The 26265-nt window shown below is 60.2% G+C and overlaps 1 protein-coding gene across 1 annotated transcript in view; it reads right to left on the reverse strand.

Annotated features, from left to right (window-relative positions):
• The window catches only part of FOXO6 (forkhead box O6), a 43803-nt gene extending 23840 nt beyond the window's left edge, over window positions 1-19963 (reverse strand). The window contains exon 1 of the mRNA XM_058819820.1: window positions 19541-19963. Within this exon, the coding sequence (XP_058675803.1) occupies window positions 19541-19963 (423 nt within the window). The remainder of the gene's footprint in view (window positions 1-19540) is intronic.
• Between the last annotated feature and the right edge of the window lie 6302 nt (window positions 19964-26265).

Genomic DNA, 26265 nt, shown 5'->3' on the forward strand with positions numbered 1-26265 from the left:
CCTGGCCACACCCTGAGAACAGCCAAACCTCCTCCATCCCTGAATCCCTGAATCCCCAAATCCCGAATCACTTCACTCTCCATGCCCTCATCCCTCTATCCTTCACCCCTGCCCATATCCTGAGAAGAGCCAAACCTCATCCATCCCTCCATCCCTGACCCTCTGAATCCCTGCACTCTTCATGCCCCCATCCCTGCCCACAGCCCAGGAACACCCAAACCTCCTCCATCCCTCCATCCCTTCTCTCTCTAAGCCCCTATCCCTCTATCTCCCATCCCTGCCCACAGCCCAGGAACAGCCAAACCTCCATCCCTTCACTCTCCAAGCCCTCATCCCTCCATCCTCCATCCCTCCCCATATCGTGAGAACAACCAAATCTCCTCCCTCCCTCCCTCTTTCCCTCCCTCTTTCCCTCCCTCTTTCCCTCCCTCCCTCCCTCCCTCCCTCCCTCCCTCCCTCCCTCCCTCCCTCCCTCCCTCCCTCCCTCCCTCCCTCCCTCCATTCCTGAACCCCTGTATCCCTTCACTCTCCAAGCTCCCATGCCCCTATCCCTCATCCCCCATCCCTCCCCACAGCCCAGGAACAGCCAAACCTCCTCCATCCCTCCATCCCTGAATCCCTGAATCCTTCACTCTCCATGCCCCCATCCCTCTATCCTCCATCCCTGCCCACATCCTGAAAAACACCAAACCTCCTCCATCCCTCCATCCCTCCATCCCTGAATCCTTCACTCTCCAAGCTCCCATCCCTGAATCTCTGCATCTCTGAATCCCTTCACTCTCCAAGCCCCCATCCCTCCATCCCTCCCCACATCCTGAGAACACCCAAACCCTCTCCCACTCCCTTCACCCCATGGATTAACCCTGCTGGCATCACTCCTGCATCCCCCAACCCCTCTATTTTTGCGTCCCCCCTCATTTCTAGCGGCGGCTCTCCCCCTGGCAGCGCAGGGGGGTCTCCCCTGCCTCCGTCTGGCAGCCCAGCCCCTGTCGCCACGGGGGCATTAGCACCAGAGCTGCAGGGAGCTCCCCGGGGAGGAGTAAGTGGATCAAAGGGTTTTAGCAGCAGACGGCTCCCAGACAAATCTGGATCGTCTTCAAGGCAGCCACTTGCGGCTACAAATGCACTTTGTGCCTGCGGCTCCCCAGCCAAAAGTTTCACACTGGATTTAGAGCGTTTAACCCCTCGCTGCTCCCCACCCCGGAGCTAATCCAGCCCTGCAGGAAGGGCTGAACTTGCGCAGAGACCCCCGAAAAAAGTGGGGTGTCCTGAGCCAGGCAGCACAGCCAGCTCAGTCCCCAACCCCTGGCACAGTGACAACGGGGACACTGAGGCACAGCGAGGGGGAGCAGCAGGGCAGGAGTGATGGGGGAACTGCCCTCCGTCCCCTGTCTGTGCCACCCCAACTCCTGGGAGCAGATTGTGGATGACAAACCCCCCTTTGCGCCACCCACAGAACCCCAAAACCATGATGGGAGAAACTGGGGGCAGCAGATTGTGGGTGACAAACGCCCCTCTGTGCCACCCACAGAACCCCAAGGCAATACTGGGAGGAACTGGGGGCCTGAGACAAACCCCTCTCTGTGCCACCCACAGCACCCCCAAAGCCGTGCTGGGAGGAGCTGGGGACAGCAGATTGGAGATAACAAATCCCCCAGCCTGTACCCCCACCCACAGCACCCCCAAAGCCGTGCTGGGAGGAGCTGGGGACAGCAGACTGCAGTGACAAACTCCCCTCTGTGGCACCCCAGATTGTGCCCACAGCACCCACAGCACTCCCAAAGCCATGCTGGGAGGAACTGGGGGCAGGAGACAAACCCCCCTCTGTGCCACCCACAGCACCCCTAAAACCATACTGGGAGGAACTGGGGACAGCAGATTAAAGGTGACAAAAAAACCCCTCTGTCCCACCCAAGACTGTGCCCCCACCCACAGCACCCCCAAAGCCATACTGGGGGAACTGGGGGCAGCAGACTGCAGTGACAAACTCCCCTCTGTGGCACCCCAGATTGTGCCCACAGCACCCACAGCACCCCCAAAGCCATACTGGGAGGAGCTGGGGGCAGCAGATTGCAGGTGACAAACCCCATTCTGTCCCCCCAGACTGTGCCCTCACCCACAGCACCCCCAAAGCAACACTGGGAGGAACTGGGGGTGCAGCAGGGCGGGGAGAGGCTCTGCTGGACTCTGCTGCCATGAATTATTCAGGGCACCAGGAGAATTGCTGCAGTCCCTGGCTCACTGTCCCCACACAGGATTTGGGCTGTGGGGAGGGCTGGGGATAGGGAGGGGGTCCCAGGGAGCACTGCTGGCCCTGTCCCCCCTGGGTTGTATCACCATGGGGGTGCCCCAAGTGAGGCAGGAGGGGACCCCAGGCATCTGTCTCTGCTGAGGAGCCACCTCAGCGCTTTGGCTGGGGGGTCCTGCCCCAGAGCCCTGCAACTGGGGACCTTACTGGGACCTTGATGGTTAAACTGGGAGCTCTGGGGAGCCAGACTGGACCCCTGCAGGCAGCCCCTTCCCAGTCCTGCACAGTCCACACCCCAAATCTGCCAGCCCTGCACCGCAGCCTTCCCACAGCCCTGCATCCCACACTGCACAGGGACCTTACTGGGACCTCAATGGTTCAACTGGGAGCTTTGGGGAGCCAGACTGGACCTCTGCAAGCAGCTCCACTCCCAGCCTTGTACCCCACACTGCACAGGGACCTTACTGGGACCTTGTTGGTTAAACTGGGAGCTTTGGGGAGCCCGACTGGACCCCTGAAAGCAGCCCCTTGCCAGCCCTGCACCCTACACTGCACAGTCCATACCCCAAATGTGCCATACCTGCACCCCACACTGCACAGGGACCTTACTGGGACCTCAATGGTTAAACTGGGAGCTTGGGGGAGCCAGACTGGGCCCTTGCAGGCAGCCCCTTCCCAGCCCTGCACCCCACACTGCACAGTCCATACCCCAAATCTCTCAGCACTGCACAGTCCACACCCCAAAAGTCTCAGCCCTGCACCCCACACTGCACAGGGACCTTACTGGGACCTTGCTGGTTAAACTGGGAGCCAGACTGGACCTCTGCAAGCAGCCCCAAACCTCCCAGCCCTGCACCCCACACTGCACAGTCCACACCCCAAATGCCTCAGCCCTGCACCCCAGCCTTCCCAGAGCCCTGCACCCCACATGTCCCCAGCTCACTGCCCAATCCCCAGCCCTGGGGCTGTCCCCCGAGTCCCCCATGGGCACACAGAGGTGTCCCTGACCTCAGGGACGGGCACAGAGTGCCTGCCCTGGTGGTAACCCCATGTCCCCCCAGCCTGGGTCCCCAGCTCAAAGCCCCCGGTCAGGGACAGGCTCAGCCCTGGCAGAGCCTCCTGTTCCTTGGCTGCTGCTCTCAGGCTCCAGGGTGGAGGGAAAACAGGAGAGGCTGAGCCAAGAAATCCGCTCGGGGTGGGGTGAGAGGATCCTGCCGGGATCCCAGAACTGCCCAGCCTGGAATGGGCAGAGAGAGAGCTCAGCCAGGGAGGGCTGGCACGGGGGAGGACACCTGAGAACGGCCTGCTGGGAACCTGGGAATGCAGGGATGTGGGAATGCGAGAATCCTCACCCCAGGGCAGCAAGGAACAGCACAGCACCCCCAGAACAGCCTGGGATCCATCCCAGGTACCTCTGCTGCAGTGCCAGGGGGTCAGGACATCCCCTGTGACACCCCAGAACCATCTGGGATCCATTCCAGGTACCTCTGCTGGTGTGCCAGGGGGTCAGGACATCCCCTGTGACACCCCAGAACCATCTGGGATCCATCCCAGGTACCTCTGCTGGAGTGCCAGGGGGTCAGGGCTGCCCCCTGGGACACCCCAAAGCCCAGAGAGCACAGAGGGGACAGAGCCAAGCATAAGCCAAGGATTTGTGGGCACAGAGCCCCAGCAAGAGTGTCCCAGTGTCAGAGCACACTGGGCTGACTGGGAAACCAGGAGAAGGTGGCAGTGTCCCCCAGGGACAGGTGGCAGGATTAGGGCTGCAGGTTTGGGGTGCAGAGTGTGGGGAGGAAGGCACAGAGTGCAGGGTGCAGGATTAGAGGCAGAAATTTGGGGTGCAGAGTGTGCAGAGCAAGGCACAGAGTAGGCACAGGAGTTCAGGGTGCAGGATCAGGGGCACAGGTTTGGGGAGCACAATGAGGGGTGCAGGATGCACCTTCTGGGGTGCAGAGTGTGGGGAGCAAGGCTTGGAGTGCAGGATGCAGGATTAGGGGCACAAATTTGGGGTGCAGAGTGCAGGATGCAGGATTAGGGCACGGGTTTGGGGTGCAGAGTGAAGGGTGCAGGATTAGGGCACAGGTTTGGGGAGCACATTGAGGGGTGCAGGATGCACGTTCTGGGGTGCAGAGTGAGAGGAGCAAGGCACAGAGTGCAGGATTAGGGGCACAAATTTGGGGTGCAGAGTGCAGGGTGCAGGATTAGGGGCACAGGTTTGGGGAGCACATTGAGGGGTGCAGGATGCACGTTCTGGGGTGCAGAGTGAGGGGAGCAAGGCACAGAGTGCAGGATTAGGGGCACAAATTTGGGGTGCAGAGTGCAGGGTGCAGGATTAGGAGCACAGGTTTGGGGTGCAGAGTGTGGGGAGCAAGGCTTGGAGTGCAGGGTGCAGGATTAGGGGCACAAATTTGGGGTGCAGAGTGCAGGATGCAGGATTAGGGGCACAAATTTGGGGTGCAGAGTGCAGGGTGCAGGATTAGGAGCACAGGTTTGGGGTGCAGAGTGTGGGGAGCAAGGCTTGGAGTGCAGGGTGCAGGATTAGGGGCACAAATTTGGGGTGCAGAGTGCAGGATGCAGGATTAGGGGCACAAATTTGGGGTGCAGAGTGCAGGATGCAGGATTAGGAGCACAGGTTTGGGGTGCAGAGTGTGGGGAGCAAGGCTTGGAGTGCAGGGTGCAGGATTAGGGGCACAAATTTGGGGTGCAGAGTGCAGGATGCAGGATTAGGGGCACAAATTTGGGGTGCAGAGTGAAGGGTGCAGGATTAGGCACAGGTTTGGGGTGCAGAGTGCAGGGTGCAAGATTAGGGCACAGGTTTGGGGTGCAGAGTGAAGGGTGCAGGATTAGGGGCACAAATTTGGGGTGCAGAGTGCAGGATGCAGGATTAGGGCACAGGTTTGGGGTGCAGAGTGAAGGGTGCAGGATTAGGGCATGGGTTTGGGGTGCAGAGTGAAGGGTGCAGGATTAGGCACAGGTTTGGGGTGCAGAGTGCAGGATGCAGGATCAGGGCACAGGTTTGGGGTGCAGAGTGAGGGGTGCAGGATTAGGGCACAAATTTGGGGTGCAGAGTGAAGGGTGCAGAATTAGAGCACAAATTTGGGGTGCAGAGTGAAGGGTGCAGGATTAGGCACAGGTTTGGGGTGCAGAGTGAAGGGTGCAGGATTAGGGCATGGGTTTGGGGTGCAGAGTGAAGGGTGCAGGATTAGGGCACAGGTTTGGGGTGCAGAGTGAAGGGTGCAGGATTAGGGCATGGGTTTGGGGTGCAGAGTGAGGGGTGCAGGATTAGGGCACAGGTTTGGGGTGCAGAGTGAAGGGTGCATGGCACAGGGAGCGGGTGCAGGACAGCGGGTGCAGATTTTGGGGAGCAGAGTGGGGGGTGCCAGGTGCAGTTTTTGGGGTGCAGGGTGGTGCCTGGCACAGCAGCTCATGCCAACCCCGCAGCCCCTGCGTGCCCGGGGCAGACACTCCTGCCACTCCCAGCTGTGCCCCCCACACCCCAACCCCACACCCCACCCTGCTGCTCCCCCACTGCTGCAGGGCCGGGGGTGCCCAGGCCTGCACTGCCATGCCCGGGCAGGCTGTGGTGCCCTGCCAGCCCTGCTGCTGCGTGCCAAGCCTGGCACAGCTCCTTGTTCCTGCTGCTGCTGCTGCTGTGCCCGCCCCAGGCACGTCTGCAGCTGTGGTGCCCTGTCCCCAGCCCAAGCCACCTGCCTGGCATCCTGTCCCCATCCCACCTGCCTGGCACCCTGTCCCCAACCCCTGCCCCTGCCCTATGCCTGGCACCCTGTCCCCAGCCCCTGCCCCATGCCTCATGCCTGGCACTGTGTCCCTAGCCCCTGCTCCCTGCCACCTGCCTGTCACCTTGTCCCCAGCCCCTTTCCCACTCCTGGCACCCTGTCCCCAGCCCCTGCCCCATTCCCACCATGTCCCCAGCCCCTGTCCCATGCCACCTGCCTGGTACCCTGTCCCCAGCCCTTGCCCCATGCCTGGCACCCTGTCCCCAGCCTCTGCCCCTGCCCTGTGCCTGGCACCTTGTCCCCAACCCCTGCCCCTGCCCCATGCCTGGCACCCTGTCCCCAGCCCCTGCCCCATTCCCACCCTGTCCCCAGCCCCTGCCCCATGCCTGGCACCCTGTCCCCAGCCCCTGCCCCATGCCACCTCTGCCTGTCCCTGCCCGTGGAGGAACCTGAGGCACAATGGGCACAACCATGAGAACGTGGTGGGTACCAGGGCTTGGGTGGGCACTGGGTGGTCCCCACACGTGGGCAGAGGGAAAGGGCAGCACAGGGAGGAGCTCAGCACCCTCTGCCTGGTGCCCGCAGTGCTGGGGACGCGCTGCCACACCAGCCAGGAGCTGCTCCTCCTATTTTCCTTAAAAACCTGAAATCCAGAGGGAAAACGAGCTATCCCCAGTCCCACAGTGAGCTCCTGTGAGCTCCAGTGCCACACACACCTTCACCAGCCCAACAGGACCCAAAATGAATCCCTGAGACAGAACAGAGCTGATTTACCATCCAGCACCATCACTGCCTGACACCTCAGCCAGGGTGTGAGCACAAACCCTGAAAAGAGATTCCTTCTCTTGTTTTTTTTTTTGTTTTCCCTCCTTCTCTTGGCTTTTTTTGTTTTCCCTCCAGCTCACAGGTAATAGCCAGGAATGGGCAAACCCTCTTTTAATGGACTCTTAATAATGCTGTAATTTCCCTTTGCACGGAAAGTTTTCCAAACAGTCAAAGATTCAAAACAAAGCAATGATTGTTCCTATTAGCATTAAATTCTACTCTGGGAGAGAGAATAAATCAAGCAAGGGGATTCAATTCAAAACAGAACTATAAAAAATCCAATAATGATTTTTTAATATTAATAAGAAAAATATATTGTTATGCACCCTTAGCATTTAAACTTCTAATCCAATCAGCGCAAAGTGCAGAGATAAATCACAGCCACGGAGGGGAAGGGAACAACCATCAAGCAGGCAGCAATAAAATGCTGTCTTACATCCCTGGGACAGGCAAGAGGTTTGACAGTGTGGAAAAAAAAGGCAAAATTTATAAGTCTGTCTCGCCAGGAGCTGGTGAATCCCTCCCCTGCATCCTGCACACACCTGGGGCAGGGAGGCCAGGCTGGGAGGAGATGATGGCTGCCCAAAGCTGGCGGTGGGGCTGGGCACAGATGGGCATTGCCCATCTTTATTCTGGTGGAATGCCCTGCCAGCAGCAGGGCAGCCCTGCTAACCCTAACCCTAACCCTTGCAGAGCTGCAAGGAGCTGTGCCATGGGATGGGAGCGCTCCCAGCAGAGCTCCAGGTGACTCTGTCATGGCATGGGAGAGCTCCCAGGGCCCTGCTAGCACTGCAGGAAGGAGCCCTGACAAAGGAGGGCACGGCTGGGTGCTAAGCATGGTCCTAGGCAGGGTCCTAAGCATGGTCCTAGGCAGGGTCCTAAGCATGGTCCTAGGCATGGTGCTAAGCATGGTGCTAAGCATGGGCCTAGGCATGGTGCTAAGCATGGTCCTAAGCATGGTGCCAAGCATGGGCCTAGGCAGGGTCCTAAGCATGGTCCTAGGCAGGGTCCTAAGCATGGTCCTAGGCAGGGTCCTAAGCATGGTCCTAAGCATGGTGCTAAGCATGGTCCTAAGCATGGTGCTAAGCATGGTCCTAAGCATGGTGCTAAGCATGGGCCTAGGCATGGTGCTAAGCAGAGCCCTAAGCGGGGTGCTAAGCAACGTCTAAGCACAGTCCTAAGCATGGTTCTAAGCAAGGCCCTAAGCAGGGTCCCAGGCAGGGCCCTAAGCACGGTGCTAGGCAGGGTCCTAGGCAGGGTTCCTAAGCATGGTCCTAAGCATGGTCCTAGGCACAGCCCTAAGATGGGCCCTAAGCAGAGTCCTAGGCAGGGTGCTAAGCAGGGTCTCAAGCAGGTTCCTAAGCAGAGTCTAAGCAGGGTTCCTAAGCAGGGTTCCTAAACAGGGTCTAAACAGGGCCCTAGGCAGGGTCCTAAGCAGGGTTCCTAAGCACGGTCCTAGGCACGGTCCTAGGCAGGAAACTAGGCAGGGTCTAAGCTGGGTCCTAGGCAGAGCCCTAAGCACAGTCCTAAGCAGGGTCTAAGCAGGGTCTAAGCAGGGTCCTAAGCAGGACCCTAGGCAGGGCCCTAAGCACGGTGCTAAGCAGGATCCTAAGCAGGGCCCTAGGCAGGATCCTAAGCAGGGCCCTAGGCAGGGTGCTAGGCAGGATTCTTAAGCACAGTCCTTAGCATGGTCCTAAGTAGGGTCCTAGGCACAGTCTAAGCAGGGTCCTAGGCAGGGGCCTAAGGATGGTCCTAAGCAGGGTGCTAAGCAAGGCCCTAAGCAGGGTCCAGGCAGGGTCCTAAGCAGAGCCCTAAGCAAGGTGCTAGGCAGGGTTCCTAAGCATGGTCCTAAGCAGGGTCCTAAGCAGGGTCTAAGCAGGGTCCTAGGCAGAGTCTTGGCAGGGTCCTAAGCATGGCCTTAAGAATGGCCCTAATCATGGTCCTAGGCGGGGTCCAGTCCTAAGCAGGGCCCTAGGCAGGGTGCTAGGAAGGGCCCTAAGCACAGTCCCAAGCACTGTCCTAAACAGGGTCTAAGCACAGCCCCAAACAGGGTCCTAGGCAGGGCCCTAAGCAGGATCCGAAGCAGGGCCCTAAGCAGGATCCGAAGCAGGCTCACAACCCGCTGTCCCCAGCTCTCCCACCTCACTGATGTTTCCAGCCCTGCACTGTCAAACCCATCCAGCAGCCCCAGGGGGCTCCGGGGATGCCCCAAACCTCACAGTGCCATGGAGTGGTGCCCACTCCCCCAACATCCACAGGTGCCAGTGTGGAGCCAGGGGTGTCCCCACACCCCCAGTGCCCATCCCTGTGTGGGGACGCCCTTCCCACCTGCTGGCACTGCCCAAAACCGCGGCTGTGTGCACTCTCACATCCCTGCCAGGCTCACAGTCTGGGAATGCCCTGGCCAGGCTCCCGCTGTGCCAGGCTTTGCCATTCCCAGGGAGCCCATCAGGGATAATGGCAGCACCATCCACACCCCGCACAGCCGGGCTCCAGCCGATTTATCAGCAGCGAGCGGGGGCGGGCGGTGAAATGCCAAGGAGCATTCAGAGAGCCTCAGCTCTCCCTGGATTCCCCCAGAGCTGCCCCTGGATCCCCAAAAGCCTCATCTGTCCTTGGATCCCCCCAGAACTGCCCCTGGATCCCCCAAAGCTGCCCCTGCATCCCCCAAAGCTGCCCCTGGATCCTCCCAAAGCCTCAGCTCTCCCTGGATCCCCCAAAGCTGCCCCTAGATCCCCAAAACTGCTCCTGGATCCCCAAAGCTGCCCCTGCATCCCCTCAGAGCTGCCTCTGTATCACCCCAAGCTCCCCCTAGATCCTCCAAAGCCGACCCTGCATCCCCCAAAGCCTCAGCTCTCCTTGGATACCCCCAAAGCTGCCCCTGGATCCCCAGAACTGCCCCTGGATTCCCAGATCTGCCCCTGGATTCCCCCAGAGCTGCCCCTGGATCCCCAAAAGCCTCATCTGTCCTTGGATCCCCCCAGAACTGCCCCTGGATTCCCCCATAATCACCCCTGGATCCCCCAAATCTGCCCCTGAATTTCCCCAAAGCTGCCCCTGGATCCCCAAAGCTGCCCCTGGATTCCCCCATAATCACCCCTGGATCCCCCAAAGCTGCCCCTGGATCCCCCCCAAAGCCTCAGCTCTCCCTGGATCCCCAAAAGCTGCCCCTAGATCTCCCAAACCCCAAATCTCGGTATTCCCGTGCCGTGCGCGATGCCGAGCCGGCAGCACCTGCAGCTGGCAGCCCCGGCCATGTGACAGCCGGGGACAAAAGCCATGCCAGGCACGCAGGGAGTTCCCGGGGACAAGTCTGGCACAGCGCTGACGCCACCAGGCAGGGCCAGAGGGCGTTTGGGGACAGGGGCTGGACACACCAGAGCCACATCCCCGCCGGGGGAAAGGATTCATCACAGCCAGGACAAGCCCAAACCTGACACATTTCGGGGCGTTTCTGCTCTGTTTTGCCTTCTGTTTTGGGCAGAGGGTTGGGGAGCAGGTGCCAGGCTCAGCTGCAGGCTCCCCAGCCTGTCTCAGGGTGGGAAAGGTGCCCCAAATGCCCTCCTGGCACTGTGCAATGTGTTTTAAGGACAAACCCAGGGCTGAGGCGGCCACACCAATGAATGGCACTGAGGGCATCAGGCTCATGGGCTGCCCCAGCCAGGGGGTGCCCTGCAGGCTCAGCCCTCCTGTGGGCACCCAGTGAGGATGAGGAGGGGCAGCCCACATCCTGTCACCCCCCATTGCCCTGCCACTCCTGCCAGTCTGGAGGAGATGCCAGCAGTGCCTGGGGCAGCACAGTCACCAGTGCATGTGGCAGGGCTGGAAAGTGCTTGGGGACCTGGAACGTGGGCAGTGCCACCACTGAGGGCAGTGGCACCACTGAGAGCATGGCAAGGCTCTTCCTTTGGGCCCCCAGCAGGACCTGGCACCCTGGCACACAGCACCCATCCCCTGGGGGCCCCAGCAGCCCCAGGGCCGGGCACGGAGCTGGCACAGCCCCAGGAATGCCCATCTGCTCCACACCCCAGGGCTGGCCTGGCTGCAGCCTCCTCCCAGTGCCCCAGGATTTGAGCCAGACTCCCTGGGAGACACGGAGCTGGGCGAGGCTGTGGGCAGTGCCCGGGTGAGGGGCTGTGGGCACCAGGACGGGCATCCCAGGGGTCACCCACAGCCTGACCAGAGTGGGGCAGGCGAGCAAAGGGGGATTTTTGGGCAGAGGGGGGGTGAACTTTTGAACCCACAGGCAGGAGATCAGTGCATTACCTTAACGCGAGTTAAAAATAACCGTCTCGTCTCTCGAAATGAGCCTGTCTGCAATTACAGCCTGGCATGTCTGCTCCGGAGCGTCCCCGCGCTGGCACCGCGCCAGCCGCCTGCCAACAGCCCTCCCTGCCTTGCCTCTCCTCCCTCACACTGCCTCTCTCGTTTTTGGGGGGTGTTTGGGGTGGTTTTGAATCCGTGGGGCGCTTTTCCCCCCATCCCAAGTAAATTAAAGGTGGTTGGGTCACCCCCATGCACCCACACACAGCCTTCGAATGCCGCAGCGCCTGCGCCCCAAAGACACGCTGTGTCTCCAAGACGTGCTGTCCCCAAGGTCCCCAAGGACAAGGGGACACTGCCACCAGCCCACCGCGACAGGAGGGAGGTGCAGCGACCACCAGGGGTTGGAGGGTCCCTCCCGTGCTGCCCTGGCACACCTGAGACGGCCTGGTGCAGGGCGTGGGCTGAGTGAGTGTGGGGAGACTGGCACAGCCCGGGCACAGAAACGGGGACATGCGAGGGGACACAGTGAACGTGAGAGGGAACACGCGAGGGAAGAGGGAATACACGAGGGGACAGAGGGAACACACACAGGAACACATGAGGGAACATGTGAGAGAACACGTGAGGGAACACACAAGGGAAGATAGGGAACACACATGGGAACGCAAGAGGAACACACGAGGAAACACAAGAGAGAACACAAGAAACACAGGAGGGACACGCGAGGGACACACGAGGGAAAACACATGAAACCACACATGGAAACACAGGTAACACACATAGAAACACACAAGGGAAGAGGAAACACACAGAGAAATACGCGAGGGAACATGCGAGGGAACACACGAGGAACGCACAAGGAACACGTGAGGGAACACACACAGGAACACACAAGGGAACATGAGAGAACACACAAGAGAATACACACAGAAACACACATGGAAACACACATGGAAACACAGATGGAAACAAGGGAAGAGGGAACACGGAGAAACACGCGAGGGAACACATGAGGAGAGACAGGGAACACACACGGGAACACAAGAGGAACACATGAGGGAAGACAGGGAACACATGAGGGAACACAGGAAGAACACAGGAGGAGCACACATAAGAACACGCAAGGGAACACAAGAGGAACACATGAAGGAACACACACAAGAGAACACGTAAGGGAACACAGGGAACACACATAAGAACACACGAGGGGACACACGAGGGGACACGTGCCCAGGGAGGCTGCAGGTGCCCAGCAGCACCGCTGCCTGCCCCCCTGGGATCTGCCCAGCCCCACAGGAGGGGTCTGGCAGCACCAGGGCATGCGGGTGGAGCCACCCCAGTGCCACATCCTGGGAAAGCCCCTCGGCCCTACAGGCCCCAGGGGCTGCATCACTGCTGCAGCCATGGCTCAGTGTGCACAAAGGGCAAAAGCCCAAGGGCCACCCCACCCCAAACCCTGCTGGGCATGGAGGGATGCACAGAGAGGCACGGGGCTCCTGGGGAGGGGAGGAATGACAAAGGGGACCCCAGTATCACCCCTATTCTGCTGCTGACACCTACCCCCAGGCCAGCACCAGCCCCAGGGGTGGACATCTCCTGGTGGAAGTCATCCCTGCTCATGTAAGGGGTTGGAACAAGATGATCCTCAAGCCCAGACCAGTCTGATGGTGATTCTGTGACACCTCCCAGCAGCCTGGGATGCCCTGGGATGCTGGAGCATCCCTGCCTGCCTTGGGGGTCCCCGGGCTCCCCGCCCAGCGCCGGGTGCCTCCTCCTCCTCCTCCTCCTGCTCCCCACAGCAGTGAAAGCGAGCTTTGTGCCGGGGCTTTCAGTTCCCCTGGCTGGCACCCGGCCAAGGCACCACATAATAATGAACAGATGCTGTCCAAAATGAGCCTCAGCGGCAGACAGGCGAGCCTCCGCGTGTCCTTCCGTAACCCAAAGTGCCTTTCACCTCGGCACTAATCAGGCACCTTCCCTGGGAGCCGGCAGTGCCAGGATAATTAAAAGTAACCTGAGCAGGGAGCAGGGAGCCCACCGAGGTGGGTGCAGGGGCAGGGGGCAGCTGTGTCACCACAGGGAGGGGACACAGTGAGGGGAGACCTCGAGCCAGCTCCAGAGCATCCCCATGGACAAGGACACGGCGGCTGTGAGGCCTGGGATGAACCCCAGGGATGGAGGGGACAGCCTGAGGATGGGGATCCAACCATGCCCAGACCCTGTGGATGCATGGGGAGAGGACATTCATCCCTTTCCTATAAATTCCCTGCAAGGACCAGAGCTGACAGGGGTCCAACCCCGCTCCTTCAGCCCCAAGGACCTCCTCCCACTGCCAGCAGCATTCCAATGAGGGTCCCACTAGGATGGGAAGCCTGGCCAAGGAGCCCCCAAACCACACCTGGCCCGACCCACAGCCTCCCTAAAAAATATTTACAAGGTGACAGGTGCCCAACCCCACTCCTTAAGACGTCCCACTGCCAGCAGCATTCCAGTGAGGCTCCCACTGGGACGGGAAGCCTGGCCAGCTCACCCCCAAAACACACCTGGCCTGACCCACAGCATCCCAAAAAAATATTTACAAGGCTTTTTAATCACAAAATCCATTTTCTAGCCCAGAATGCTGGTCCTCCGCCCACCCCAGCAGCAGGAAACAGAGGGAGGGATGCACACAGGGATCCAGGATGGTGAGAATGCCAGGCTGCAAACACTCTTCTAGTCCACAGGATCTTAACTGTAGTTTATATTCCAGTGGTTATTAAAAATAAAGGGGGAAGTGCAGGGAGGGGGGAGCTAAGAGCAGAGCAAGCTGTTCATTTGGAGCCTTTCCCTGGGGTTTAATAAAGCCCCACTCGCTTCTGTAGTATCATTTTTATGCCATCATAAAGCCGGACCATTTAGCAGGTTTGTGTTACTTCAGCAGTTAGCGCTGCATGAGAAGCGATTCCACAAGAAGGGAGAGGAGGAAAAGGAAGAAAAAAAAAATTAAAATTAGAAGATGAAAACCTCCAAAAGGAGAGAGCAAAATGAGGTGGGAAGGAGGAAAGGGGATTCCTCACAGCCACACCAGCACTGCAGCACATCAGGGGGATGTGAGTGGGCTCCACCATCCCTGTGGGGAGACCCCACTCCAGTGGTACTGAAGGGTCAGAGACCCCAGCCCAGCATGCAGAGGGACCCTGCCTGTGATGGGAAAAGGTGGGGAGGGGTCTCCTCACACCAGGGGATGTTGCACCTGTGGGGACGGCAGAACCAGGGTGGGTTATCCTGGGGAGCTGAGGGGTTCCCCGAGGTGGAAGAAGCAGCAGCTCCCCCAACCCTGAATGCTCCTGGGGCTGTCCCAGCCCCTCTGCTCCCAGCCCAGCTGGCTCATCCAGGAGCACTGTGGGGCTGGGGCAGAGGGGTTCCCCGAGGGGAAGGAACCAGCAGCTCCTGACAGGGCTCTCCCAGCCCAGGGCAGCCCAAGGGGAGCATCAGGCTCCCTGTGCTGCTGGAAAAATCTCCTTATAAGGCCAGGATGGGATCCATGGCCGAGCTGAGCCCAGCCAAAGTGCCCAAGGGGAGCCCTGAGCTGCCAGCCCGCACTCAGCCCTGGGCTGTGCCCACCCCGAGCCTGGCACTGCCCGCACCGCTAACCCAGCGCAAACAGGAGCCAGCCTGGCTGCACCCCCAGAGCCAGGTCACCCCAGAACCAGGTCACCTCACCCTCCCTGTGGCTGCCCCCTCAGTGCTGTGCCACCCCCAGGGGCAGCACCCACGCCCCAGTGAGGGCAGAGCCATCCCCATCGCTCCCAGGCGCTGGCTTGGAGCCTCTCCAGCCACACTGGGCAGGGCTCCAGAGGCACTGTCCCCATCCAAGAGGGGATGGGCACCACTGAGAGAGCCACAGAGCCAGGAGCTGCTGCCTGGGAGGATCCTCGGGGCGCCCAGCAGGACCTTACCCTTGCCCATAGCTCAGGGGGGTCAGTGCAGCAGGGAGGGGACACAGCCTGGCACCCCAAACCCCCGAGCAGCAATGAGAACCCTGACCACACCACCACTCACACACCATTCCCACACCTTTTTCTGCCTAATTAATGCCTGTCCTGCCCTGCAGGAGCATGGTGGCATTTTGCAGGGGGATGTCTCTGCATGGCAGCCCCCATGCCAGGCACGGCTGCCACGCCACCAACACCACAAAATATAATCGAGGGGACACAGCCTGGCACCCCAAACCCCCAAACCCTCGAGCAGCAATGAGAACCCTGACCATACCACTGTTTCCACACCTTTTCCTGCCTAATTAATGCCTGTCCTGCCCTGCAGGAGCATGGTGGCACTTGGCAGGGGGGTGTCTCTGCACGGCAGCCCTGGCCACCACGCCACCAACCCCACAAAATATAAACGAGAGGACACAGCCTGGCACCCCAAACCCCCAAACCCATGAGCAGCAATGAGAACCCTGACCACACCACCACTCACACACCATTCCCACACCTTTTTCTGCCTGAATAATTCCAGTCCAGGAGGATGGTGGCACTTGGCAGGGGGGTATCTCTGCATGGCAGACCCGGCCACCACGCCACCGACCCCGCAATATAAATGAGGGGACACAGCCTGGCACCCCAAACCTCCAAGCAGCAACAAGAACCCTGACCACACCACCACTCACACACCATTCCCACACCTTTTTCTGCCTGATTAATTCCAGTCCAGGAGGATAGTGGCACTTGGCAGGGGGGTGTCTCTGCATGGCATCCCCCATGCCAGGCATGGCCGCCACGCCACCAACCCCACAAAATATAAACGAGGGGACACAGCCTGGCACCCCAAACCCCCAAACCCATGAGCAGCAATGAGAACCCTGACCACACTAAAACTCACACACCATTCCCACACCTTTTTCTGCCTAATTAACTCCAGTCTAGGAGGATAGTGGCACTTGGCAGGGGGGTGTCTCTGCATGGCAGACCCAGCCCGATGCCACCGACCCCGCAATATAAGTGAGGAGGAGGAGGAGGGAAGGAAGGAAGGCTGGGAAATTAAGGTTTTCAGCACTGTCAGAGCCGCATCAAACAGGCATCCACCAGCTGATGGCTTGATTGTTATATTTTGGATGTCAAAGCGGAGCAAGCAGAACCCTTTAAAATGCATCAGCGCCGCTGCCTTTCTGACGGAGGGTGTTGGTTTCCCATTAACAAGAGGAAAGCGTGAGCTGGAGCAGAAAACTTCAAGCGCTTTGGAATTGATAAAATAGCAACTCCCTAATTAAGCAGAACTGTCAGTCAGCGGGCGCCTGCTGCCCTGCATTGGGAAGCAGCAGCAGCAGCTCCTGGTGCACAAGCCCAACAAGCCAGCTCAGCCCTGGGGGATGCAATTCCCCAGGATCAGCAGGCAGAGCATCCCCACTGTGCTCTCCAGCACACCCAGACAGGTCCTGGTGCTGGTCATGGATGAGGTGTTTGGGTTCTGTCCCTCAGTTTGCCTCACCAGGAGTGATGTGGCTGCCCCTGGATCCCTGGAAGTGCCCAAGGCCAGATGGAACGGGGCTTGGAGCACCCTGGGATAGTGCAAGGTGTCCCTGGCCATGGCAGGGGGTGGAAGGAGATGAGCCTTGTGGTCCCTTCCAACCCAAACCACTCCAAGATTCTGTGACTTTATGAAACCACAAAATGCAATGCGCAGCCTGGCGGGGAAGGAGAGGCCTGACCCCAAAAATGCAACTCCTGCCAACAGCCTTCCCTTTCCAGAGACAACACCAGCCTGGGGCACACATTCCTGATGGACACAGCATCCCCACTGCCAGCTGCATGCAGGGAGGGGTCTCCCTGTGAAGGTCCCCCCAGAGAGGGTTTGGAGAAGTCCAGAGTGGGATTTGAAGTGCTCAAGGCCGGGTTGAACACAGCTCTGGGCAGCCTGGTCTAGTGGAAGGTGTCCCTGCTGGGGTGAGATGCTCTTTAAGGTCCCTTCTGACCCAAAGCACTCCATGATCCTGCAGAGCCCTGCCAGGGCAGCAGCCCAGCCGATGCCCATGGGCACACTGGACCCCCAGACCCCACCATCCTGCTCTGCCCAGCACCATCCTGCTCTGAAGGAACCAGCCAAAAAGGAGTGAGACCTGCCTCTGACTCTGGCAGTGAAAAGCTGAACCTCTGCCATGCCTGGGGCCACAGGGAAAAGTGCCCAGTGCCCTGGGGAGGGGACACAGAGGAGGGGGACACAGCAGGGGACAGCCAGGAGGGACCACGGGCTGTGGGGACGGTGTTTAACCCCTGACATGCTGGTGTCTGATGATACCACCACACAAAGGGGGTCTCTGCTTCTCACTCAGGCTGCTGCCAGCCCCCGCAGTGCCAGCCCCACTTGCAGCACCAGGAGAGGCTCCTGGGCACTCCAGGGCACTTCAGGGGACAGTCCTCAGCCCAGCTGGGGGGCTCCAATTCCAGTGGAAAGCAGGGGGCAAGGCAGGCTCCAGGAGGGAAGCAGCCAGGCAGCTGAAGCACCTGCCCACAGCCCAGGCAGAGCCACAGCAGAGGAGCTGGGCCAGGAAAGGGGAGAGCACCCCAAGATGGGGTGCACACAGGGGAGCCCCTGAAAATGATCCCGGACTCTGAGCCTGTCCTCCACTCTTCACAACATGAAACCCCCAGTGACACGTGTGACAGCCTGGGAACCCCTTCACTCCTCATGCCAGCCCCCTGACACCTCTCCAGACCCCACCAGTGCATGTCCCCATGGTGTGCAAGCCCTGGCAGACCCTTTTCCTCCAGGTGGGGGTTGGAGAGGCCCCACACAGGCATCATCACCTCCTGCCACCTCCACAGCCCTGACATCCCTCCTGCACCGAGGGGACACCAGCTGCCCCCAGGCCACCACCAGCAGTGGGTGCCAGCCTCCACACAACACCAGCCACATAGCCCAGCCTTCATGCCCCAAAAGAGCCCGGTTTGCACCCAGTGGGCTGGATCTGGGTGTCCCCAGCAGAGGCAGGACACGCGTGCCAGGGCCACAGGCTGGTGTGGCAGCCCCGGAGCCCGGTAACACACTAATCACCCTGGAGGTGACAGGGCTTAGGGGAGGACTTAGAGGAACCGGCTCCTTTTTACTGACACCATCTGGACACAGCCGATCTCATTCCCCTGCCAGCGCAGAGCGCAGCAGAGGGGCAGGGGTGACCCCAGACCCATCACCGGATCCCCACTAGCAGCATCAGAGCGGGGAACGCTGCCTGCGCCAGGGAATCCTAGCGAGCCCACAGTGCCAGGCGAGCGCAGAGCCGGGGAATGCCAGCCTGGAATGCCAGCCTGGAATGCCGCGGGGACCCTGCGCTGCCAGCCTGGCCCCCGGGGAGGGGGACGCGGCCGCGGGGAAGGCGGGGGCTGAGCCAGCGGGGACGCCCCGGGTGACAGCCAGGCTGGGGACAGCTGTTTGTTTGGGGACAGCTGTCTGGGGACAGCTGTTTGGGGACAGCCCGCCCTCCGGCTGCCCTGCCGGCCACGCCACGGGCACGCCGGGACCCGGAGAGCTGCGGCCGTGGGGTTATCACCCGCCGTACCCCGGTTATCGCCCGCTGTACCCCGGTACCTGGGGTTATCACCCACTGTACCCCAGTTATCACCCGCTGTACCCCCGTATTTGCGGTTATCACCCACTGTACCCCGGTTATCACCCGCTGTACCCCCGTATTTGCGGTTATCACCCACTGTACCCCGGTTATCACCCGCTGTACCCCCGTATTTGCGGTTATCACCCACTGTATCCCGGTTATCGCCCGCTGTACCCCCGTACCTGGGGTTATCACCCACTGTATCCCGGTTATCGCCCGCTGTACCCCCGTATTTGGGTTATCACCCACTGCACCCCCGTACTTGTGGTTATCACCCACTGTACCCCATATTTGGGGTTATCATCCACTGTACTCCCCTACTTGGGGTTATCACCTGCTGTACCCCGGTTATCAGCCACTGTACCCCGTACTTGGGGCTGTGTTCCCACGTAATTGGGGTTACCGCCCACCGTAACCCCGTTCTTGCGGCTATCGCCCTCTGTACCCCCGTAATCGGGGTTATCACCCTCTGTACCACCCCATATTTGGGGCTATCACCCACTGTACCCCCGTAATTCCACTGTACCCCCGCACCTGGGGCTGGCACTCGCTGTACCCAGTGCTGGCTCACCCGCGACCCCGCTGCCTGTCGCCGTCCCCCTCCCCGACCTGCCGGGGGACAGCGGCACCGCTCCGACCCTCATCCCGGGTGACACAGGGACAAGCTCACCCCGGCTCCAAAACACGACACCACGAAGCGCCAGCTCTCCCCAAACTTAACCGAGCCCTTATCTCGCCAACTGCGAGGACGGCGGGGATCCCCCCAAACCTCCCCGCTAGGACCAAGCTCCGGCTGCCCCGGGAGAACCCTCCAAGCTCCGGGACACAGCTCCGGGAGAGAGGGCAAAGTTGCGCTGGGGATGGGGTCAGGGGGTCAGGTACCTTCCAGCCGGCCGAGCTGTTGCTGTCTCCTTTATCCTTAAAGTAGGGGACGTATCGCACCATCCAGTCGTAGATCTGCGAGAGGGTGAGGCGCTTCTCCGGCGAGCTCTCGATGGCTTTGGTGATGAGGTCGGCGTAGGAGAGGTTGCCCCAGGCGTTGCGCCGGGAGGTCTTGGCCTTGCGGAGCTGCCCCACATCCGCGCCGTGGGGCGGCGGGGGAGCGGCGGCCGCTCTGCGCTCCACCGGCGCCGCCGCGTTCTCCGCTCCGTCCCCGCCGGCCGCCAGCGCCGGGGTTCCCCCCGCGCCCCCATCTTCCTCCTCCAAGTCGGGGTGGGGGAGAGGCCAAGTGCAGGAGCGGGGACGGCTCTGCGGCTCGAAATCCGGGTCGATCTCCACCTGATGCGCCTGGAGCTTTTCTTCCATGGTCGCCTCCCCGCTGCCACCCCACAGCTCCCCCCGGAGTTACGGGCGGTTTCCACCCAAAAAAAAAAAAAAAAACCAAACACCCAAACACACAACAAAAAACCCAAAATCTCGAGAGGGAGAGGAGTGCGAAGGCGGGCTCCCTGCCCGGCTGCAGGGAGAAGGGAAGGAGGAGGCGCTGGGTGCGCGGGTCCTGGCGGGGGGAGCCCCGAGTCCGGGGAGCCCCGGCTCCGGCGGCTTTAGGAGGCGGCTGTGCCCGGCGCCGCGCCGGGAGCGCCGAGCCGGGGCACACGCTGCATGCTCCTCGGCCGCCTCTCCAGTCCGGCCCGAAGCTGGGGGGTGTTTTTTGGTTCGGATTTGGTTTTGGTTTGGTTTTTAGCAGCCGCGGAGCTCCGGAGCGGTTCCCGGCTCAGTAGCCAGCGGGGCGGCTGCGGGCGGGCAGGGCGCGGGGGCGGCCGCATCCATCGGGCTGGCGGCGCGGTCAGGCAGCAACAGATGAACTGGAGCGAGCGGCGGCGGGCGGCATCCTCGGCCGGGGACCGGCGGGCTCCGGGGCCGGGCGGCGGGGCAGCTAAGCGGGGAGAAGCGGGACGGAGATAGTGGGGAGCCCTCGTTGCGGCGGGCGCAGTCTCCCGCGGGCGGCCCGGCGCTAGGTCCGGCGGCGCGGCGGAGCCATGCTGGCGGGCGGCACGCACCTGACAGCGCCGGCGAGGGCGGCGGCGGGCGGCTCCCGCCCCTACGCCCCCCCGCTCCGCTTCAGCGGCCGCGCACCTGCCCGCCGCCGCCGCCGCCGCCGCGCTGCCGCCACGGCGCGGGCGGGCCACATGCTGGGGCGGCCGCGGCTCGCTCGCTCGTTCTCTCCTCGGCTCGCTCGCTCGCTCCCTCCTTCCCTCCCTCCGCCGTGCCCGTTCCCGAATGCGGGCGCCGCCGTGACACAGGGGGAGGGCCCGGAGGGGCGGGGGAAGGGCGGGGGAGGGGAGTGCCCCCGCGGCTGGCGGGGCAGCGGCGGGGCGGGACGGAGCGGAGCGGAGAGCCCCGGCGGAGAGCCCCGGCACCGCGCTGCCCCCGCCCGGCCCGGGCCGCGGCCCCCGCCCGGCCCCGCCGCGGCCCCACGTGCGCCCCGGGCGCCCCCCATTGTTGCCCCGAGCCGCCGCCGCCGCCTCATTGGCTGGAGGGGCTCGGCGGCCACGCCCCCCCGCCCGCTGATTGGATGGGCGCCGGCGGGACGCTCCGCGCGCGGGGGGGATGAATGGGGGAGAGGCCCCGCCCCTCGGGTGACGTCACGGGTGCAGGCTGCATCCGCGCGTCACCCCGGGCAACGCGGCCGCGCGGCGGGACACGCCCCTTTACTACGGGCCACGCCCCCGCTGCCTCGGCCACGCCCCCGCAGCGCGGTCGGGGAGACCCCGAGTGGGCCCCGCCCACCGCCGCGCAGCCCCGCCCCCCACTGGACACGCCCCCGCCTACGTTGGAGGCGATCCTGATGCCAGTCCCGACCCCGATTCCAATCCCGATCCCGATCCCGATCCCGGGGGCGATCCTACCCCGATCCCGATCCCCATCCCGATTCCGATCCTCATCCCAATCCCGATCCGAATCTCGACCCCGATCCCAATCTCGACTTCAATCCCTACCCCGATCCCGATCCCAATCTCGACCTCAATCCTAATCCCGACCCCGATCCCGACCCCAGTACCGATTCCATCCCAATCCCGACCCCAATCTCGATCCCAGTCCCGATCCCAATCCCAATCCCAATCCCAATCCCAATCCCAATCCCGACCCTGTTCCCAATCCCAGTCCCGATCCCGGTCTCCTCAGGCCTGTCCTGCCCGCGGCCCATCAGCCGGGTGCCTTCCCGGTGCTGTCCCCACCGCCATGCGGTGACCGAGGGACCGGACCCCCCTGGCCCGGCAGGGCAGGACAGGACAGCGCCGTTTCCTCCATCCGCACACAGCCCGGCACCCCCGAGGGTGCAGACCCCTCATCGTGCACCCACTGGGGACACCCGCCTGACCCCAGCCCCCTGCATCTACCCCAGCATCCCCCTCCTCACCATCCCCTGGGGACACACTGCACGCACTAGGGACAGAACTGTCTGTGCTTTGTCCCCATCTTTGTCCCTTCCCCACCGCCTCCGGTACCCTCCACGCTGCCCGCTCTGCCCTGTCCCTTCGCAGCAGCCATGCCGGGGAACGCTGTCACTGCGTTCCCCGCATCCTCCTGCTCTTTGTCACCCCCGGTGCCACCAGTTGTTCCGGTGACAGCTCTTTCACGCCACAATCACGGCACAATCCTGATCCTGCAGCCCCATTCCTGGCCCAAAGGGACGGCCTGAGGTTACCCAAGCAACTCAAGGAGCTGATGCTTCCAGCCTGGAAGTGCTCGGCCTGACAGCTCTAATAATATAATTAAGTAGAATATAATCTAATAGATAGAATATAATGTAATAAATATAATACAATACACAGGCGGGACTTGACAAGTGCTCTGTTTCACAACCCGCAGTGACAGTGACAGCTCCAGCTGGCCCTGGGGGCACATCCCAGCAGCGGGGGGCTTGGGGAGGGGGCTGTGTCCCCTGACCCCTGCCCGGCACCTGGGGACCTGTGACCAAGCCCCTTCTGACAGCTCCTGGTGTCCCTGCCCCGGGGAGGCTCAGCCAGGCTGGCACCAGAGCAGCCCTCAGGACGGACCTGACCCCAAAATCCCCTGATCCCGAGTGCTGCCCTGCGCCTCCCTCCTCCCCAGAGCGTTTCTCCAGGGATCCATCCCAAATTTCCCTGGCTGTGCTTCACACACCCGTGGCCTCCTTCCTGGGCCCCAGGGCGCCGTTCCCTCCTCTCTCTCCGCAGCCTTTTGCCCACTTGGAGCCGGGGATGTTTTTTCCCTCAGTCTTGCCTTTCTTAGTCAAAACCCTCCCACATTTCTCACTCTCTCCCAGCCTTGTTTTCCCAGCCCAGCAGAGCCAAGCAGAGGGTCCCAGCCTGCAGAGCCTTCCCGTGGCTGCCTCTCCCTCCTGGTGCTGCTCCATTCCTCCCACTGCACTTTTCCTGCAGCAGGTGCCTCTCCCTGCCCTCACCCTCAGCCTCCTCAGCCCTTGGGGAGCTCCCTGCCCACGCTGCCAGCTCACCCTGGAGCTTTGGCAGCTCCCAAAGCTGCTCTGGCTCACCTGCTGCCTCAGTTTCCCCACCTGTGCAGCCCCTCCAGGCAGGCATGGAGAGAGGGAAAAGAGAAAAAAAAAAAAAAAAAAAATTAGAAGATGAAAACTTCCAAAAGGAGAGAGCAAAATGAGGTGGGAAGGAGGAAAGGGGATTCCTCACAGCCACACCAGCACTGCAGCACATCAGGGGGATGTGAGTGGGCTCCACCATCGCTGCTGGGGAGATCACACTCCAGCCCCGTGGTGCTGAAGGGTCAGAGACCCCAGCCCAGCATCCAGAGGGACCCTGCCTGTGATGGGAAGGGTGGGGGGGTCCCCTCACACCAGGAGATGCTGGGGGTGTTGCACCTGTGGGGACAGGAGAGCCAGGGTGGCTTATCCAGGGGAGCTGAGGGGTTCCCCGAGGTGAAAGAAGGTGACAGGTTGGACAGCTTTGTGGCTCCTCTCAACCAAAACTGCTCCCATCCCATCCCATCCCATCCCATCCCATCCCATCCCATCCCATCCCATCCCATCCCATCCCATCCCATCCCATCCCATCCCATCCCATCCCATGCCACCCCTGGCTTGCCCAAGGCTCATCCCTGACCTGCTCACCCATCCCCGTGGATGCAGAGCAGCACATTCCTGGGTGCAGGTGTTCCCATTCCTGCGTGCAGGGCACACCCAGCTCTGGGATGCCCACGGGGGGGTGATGAATCCTCTGCCCCCGGCAGAAACTCGGGGCTGGCTCAGCCTCCCCTTCCCAAACACCTGGATAATTATCCCTCACCCTCCTGGCAGCACCTCCATCAGCCACGCCTCCCCTTGGAGCTGCAGCCCCGATGCTCAGCCACCCCCCGTGGGCACACACAGGCCAGGGGGCAGAGCTGGGGGGCACCAAGCTGTCCCCTCTGTCCCCCACACCCCAGGGTCCCAGATGCCAGGTCCCCCTGGGGAAGCTGGGGCTCTGTGGGGTGGCACCTGGAATTTCAGGGATCTGATCCCAACACAGTGAAGATGGTGATGGGCAGGTGATGATGTAGGGTCTGGGTGCACAAATCTCCAACGTTCTTGGGAATGGTCCCAGTCCCACAAATCTCCAACGTCCTTGGGAATGGTCCCAGTCCCACAAATCTCCAACGTCCTTGGGAATGGCCACAGCCTGAGCCCTCCTTGAGCAGAGCCAAGGCTTAGTGTCCTCACCTGGTGCTGGTGTCAACTCCCATCCCATCCCACCCCACCAGGCCAGCAGCATCTCCATCTCATTCCCACAACATCCCATGCATCCCTCTCTCCTTGCCAGCCCCAAACTGGCACCTGGGGGCTGCCCTGAAGCCCCCATGCCCTTCACCACCCAAGCAGCTCCCAAGAAGCAGCAGAGCAGTTTTTGGGTGGAAGGAAGCACCAAAGCAGCCCCAGCAGTGTGTGAGGTACCTGCTCTGCTTTGGGAGGCAGAGCCACACGTGCAGCACATTCTGTGAAATGAAAATTCCCCCAAATGCTGATTTTGTCACTGTAAAACACGAAATAAAATGATGTGGACACGCAGCTCTCCAAGGTAAAAAAGAGAACTTTTAATTTCTGATTCCAACATTTATAGATTTCCAAAAGTGACAGTGGATTGGAGGGTGACAGTGCCACCTCTCCAATGACACAGGACAAACCAACAGTCCATCAAATTTCTCCTCCTCCATAAAATAACGCAAAAAAATGTTATTTACATAAAGTGTGTGAGAAAGTTCATTACAAAAATGTGAACAACAGAAGGTTTAGAAAAACTTTAAAAAAACAGGGTGACACTAATTTGGGGCCATGGACATGCCACGTGTGACCCTCTCTCCCTGGGATATGGTGGCACAAGGAGATCTCAGGCAGTGCCTATTAAAAAGCACTTTCATGGCACATAAAGTGGAAGTTAAGTGAAGGAAATGATAAAGTCAAAATGAAATATTTTTACTTTGCTGAAATGAATTTCGTGTTTTGACATGAGCGGAATAAACATTTTGACACTGCTGAAACAAGAAAGTCAAAGTGATTCTGTGAGGCTTCTTCCTGGGAAAATGGCAGCGAGATCGACAAGTTCCCAGGGAAAGATCTGATTCCAACAAACCCCTGATTTCTGATGGAAAACCACTCCAGGGAGTCCTTCAGCCCTGTGCAGAGAACAGGATTCCAGGTGACACCTGCACCTGCCTTAGTCCCCAGAACAGTAGCAGGGAAGGCAATCTGCCTTTATTTTTATTATAATTAAATTATTATTTTATTTTGATATTATTATATTATTAAAGGGAGGGATGGATGCACCTTTGGGCTGGATTCCCCACCATCACATGAGGACTGATGCTGAACCCTCAGTCCATGCACAAGGCACAGGTGTCCAACAGCAGCAGGGTTTGTCCCCTCTCTGTGTCCCCATCTTCAAGGTCACATCATGTCAAACCAAGGGCATCACACTGGGATTAAACTTTCATACTCTTATTTGGGGAAATTTCAAGAGGTTTTTTTTATTTTTTTTTTTTTTTAGTTTAAAACCCAAATAGTTGCATTTCAAATGGCTGGGGTTTTGCTGAAAACAGACAGATACTTTAAGAATAGTCTCATGTAGCTGATGGCTTCATTTTTCATGTGATACCACTTGGGTGGAAAATTGCTGACCAACCTTTGATAGGAAATTTCTGATCAACCTCTGGTGCTCACTCCAGGTATTGTATTTTGCTCTAGAACAGCATTTAGGGGGAAATCTGTTCTTTAATAATAGCAATGCCTAATAATAGTTTTGAATGTTAATTCTTGGCAGCAGTTCCATGTGATTAAACACACCTTTGCTGCACAGAAAATGGTGCATGTCGTGCAACAAGTTCACTCACCCTCTAATCTCCCCTTCTGGCGCAGCCACCCTGGCCAGGCACAAGGGCAGGGAAATCTGCAGCCCAGCTCACCATTCCCTGTCTGCATTCCAACAGGATGCAGCAGCTCCTCTGGGCTCAGTGCTCCAGATTGCAAGACAAGATATGTTCTATTACCATCTGTATGGCAGTTGTCTTTGTCAAGTGGGCAGTTTGCCTTATCTCTGTCTCTGAGTGACCACATTCACATCTCCCTCCAGGCAGACACCTGCTGATAACAGCTATGGAATGTCCCTGCATGGCTGATAAGA

Source organism: Ammospiza caudacuta, chromosome 25 (assembly GCF_027887145.1).
Source record: "Ammospiza caudacuta isolate bAmmCau1 chromosome 25, bAmmCau1.pri, whole genome shotgun sequence".
Taxonomy (NCBI): Eukaryota; Metazoa; Chordata; class Aves; order Passeriformes; family Passerellidae; genus Ammospiza; species Ammospiza caudacuta.